The sequence below is a fragment of the Galeopterus variegatus genome, unplaced genomic scaffold (genome assembly GCF_000696425.1).
Source record: "Galeopterus variegatus unplaced genomic scaffold, G_variegatus-3.0.2 Scaffold18556, whole genome shotgun sequence".
Taxonomy (NCBI): Eukaryota; Metazoa; Chordata; class Mammalia; order Dermoptera; family Cynocephalidae; genus Galeopterus; species Galeopterus variegatus.
The window spans coordinates 4,579-5,478 of NW_007744667.1; the positions used below are offsets into that span (position 1 = coordinate 4,579).

The 900-nt window shown below is 38.2% G+C and overlaps 1 protein-coding gene across 1 annotated transcript in view; it reads left to right on the forward strand.

The window, feature by feature from the left end:
- Window positions 1-273: 273 nt before the first annotated feature.
- LOC103582932 (AP-1 complex subunit beta-1-like) overlaps window positions 274-900 on the forward strand; it is a gene marked incomplete at both ends in the record, with an annotated part of 11,209 nt that continues 10,582 nt past the window's right edge. Inside the window, one exon of the mRNA XM_008564390.1 lies at window positions 274-466. Within this exon, the coding sequence (XP_008562612.1) occupies window positions 274-466 (193 nt within the window). The remainder of the gene's footprint in view (window positions 467-900) is intronic.

Consider the following 900-nt stretch of genomic DNA (forward strand, 5'->3'; position numbering starts at 1 on the left):
TTCTCCTTACAGTGCTTCCTCATAGAATAGATGCTCAATTAAAATTGAGTGACTGATGAGATTACCTAATATAGGTTTATTTTCATTTTAGCAACTGTATTTTGATAAAAACTAGAATTGCTATCATCTCTTCATGAACATCAGCCAATGGTTATATAATAAGAGGATTTTCTCCTCCTGTATTTTATAGTTATATATCTGACATTCACTTGCCTTGTTATGTTCTAGGTGAAACTGACTTTCTCTTTTGTCTTTGCGTGTATGTGACTGCAGCACTGATGCGGGTGACAGCCCTGTTGGCACCACCACTGCAGCCAACCTGGAACAGCCTCAGGTTATCCCCTCTCAGGGTGACCTTCTGGGGGATCTTTTAAACCTTGACCTTGGTCCACCAGTCAATGTGCCACAGGTATCCTCCATGCAGATGGGAGCAGTGGATCTCTTGGGAGGAGGACTGGATAGTCTGGTAAGCATCTTTCTTCTCCCTTTATTTTGGCTATTTTTAGTTCTTGATATGCTAGAGAACTTTAAATTATTCAGCTTTTTAGAACTAGACCTTTCCTCGATGAGCAGTAATGTCCTTAGATAAAGGACAGGATTATTTGTCTTTAGAGAGTTAATTATAATACTGTTCATCATCAGTAATGGGGTATGTCTGCAAGCGTACAGGAGTATTTTGTTGACCTGTCTGTAAGTAGAACTTTTGATATTTAACCAACCTATTGTTCAGCAATCTGAATGTTTATTTAGTATTCTTTCCAGAGTTTATTATTGCTCTTGCTTCTTAACTCTGGATAGCCCCTGAAAATTCTTTTGACCTGAACAGCATTAAAGTGGCCTTGCACAGAACTTCATCCTATTTCGAGGCTTTCAAACCTTTGACTTTTTTTTTTTTTTTTG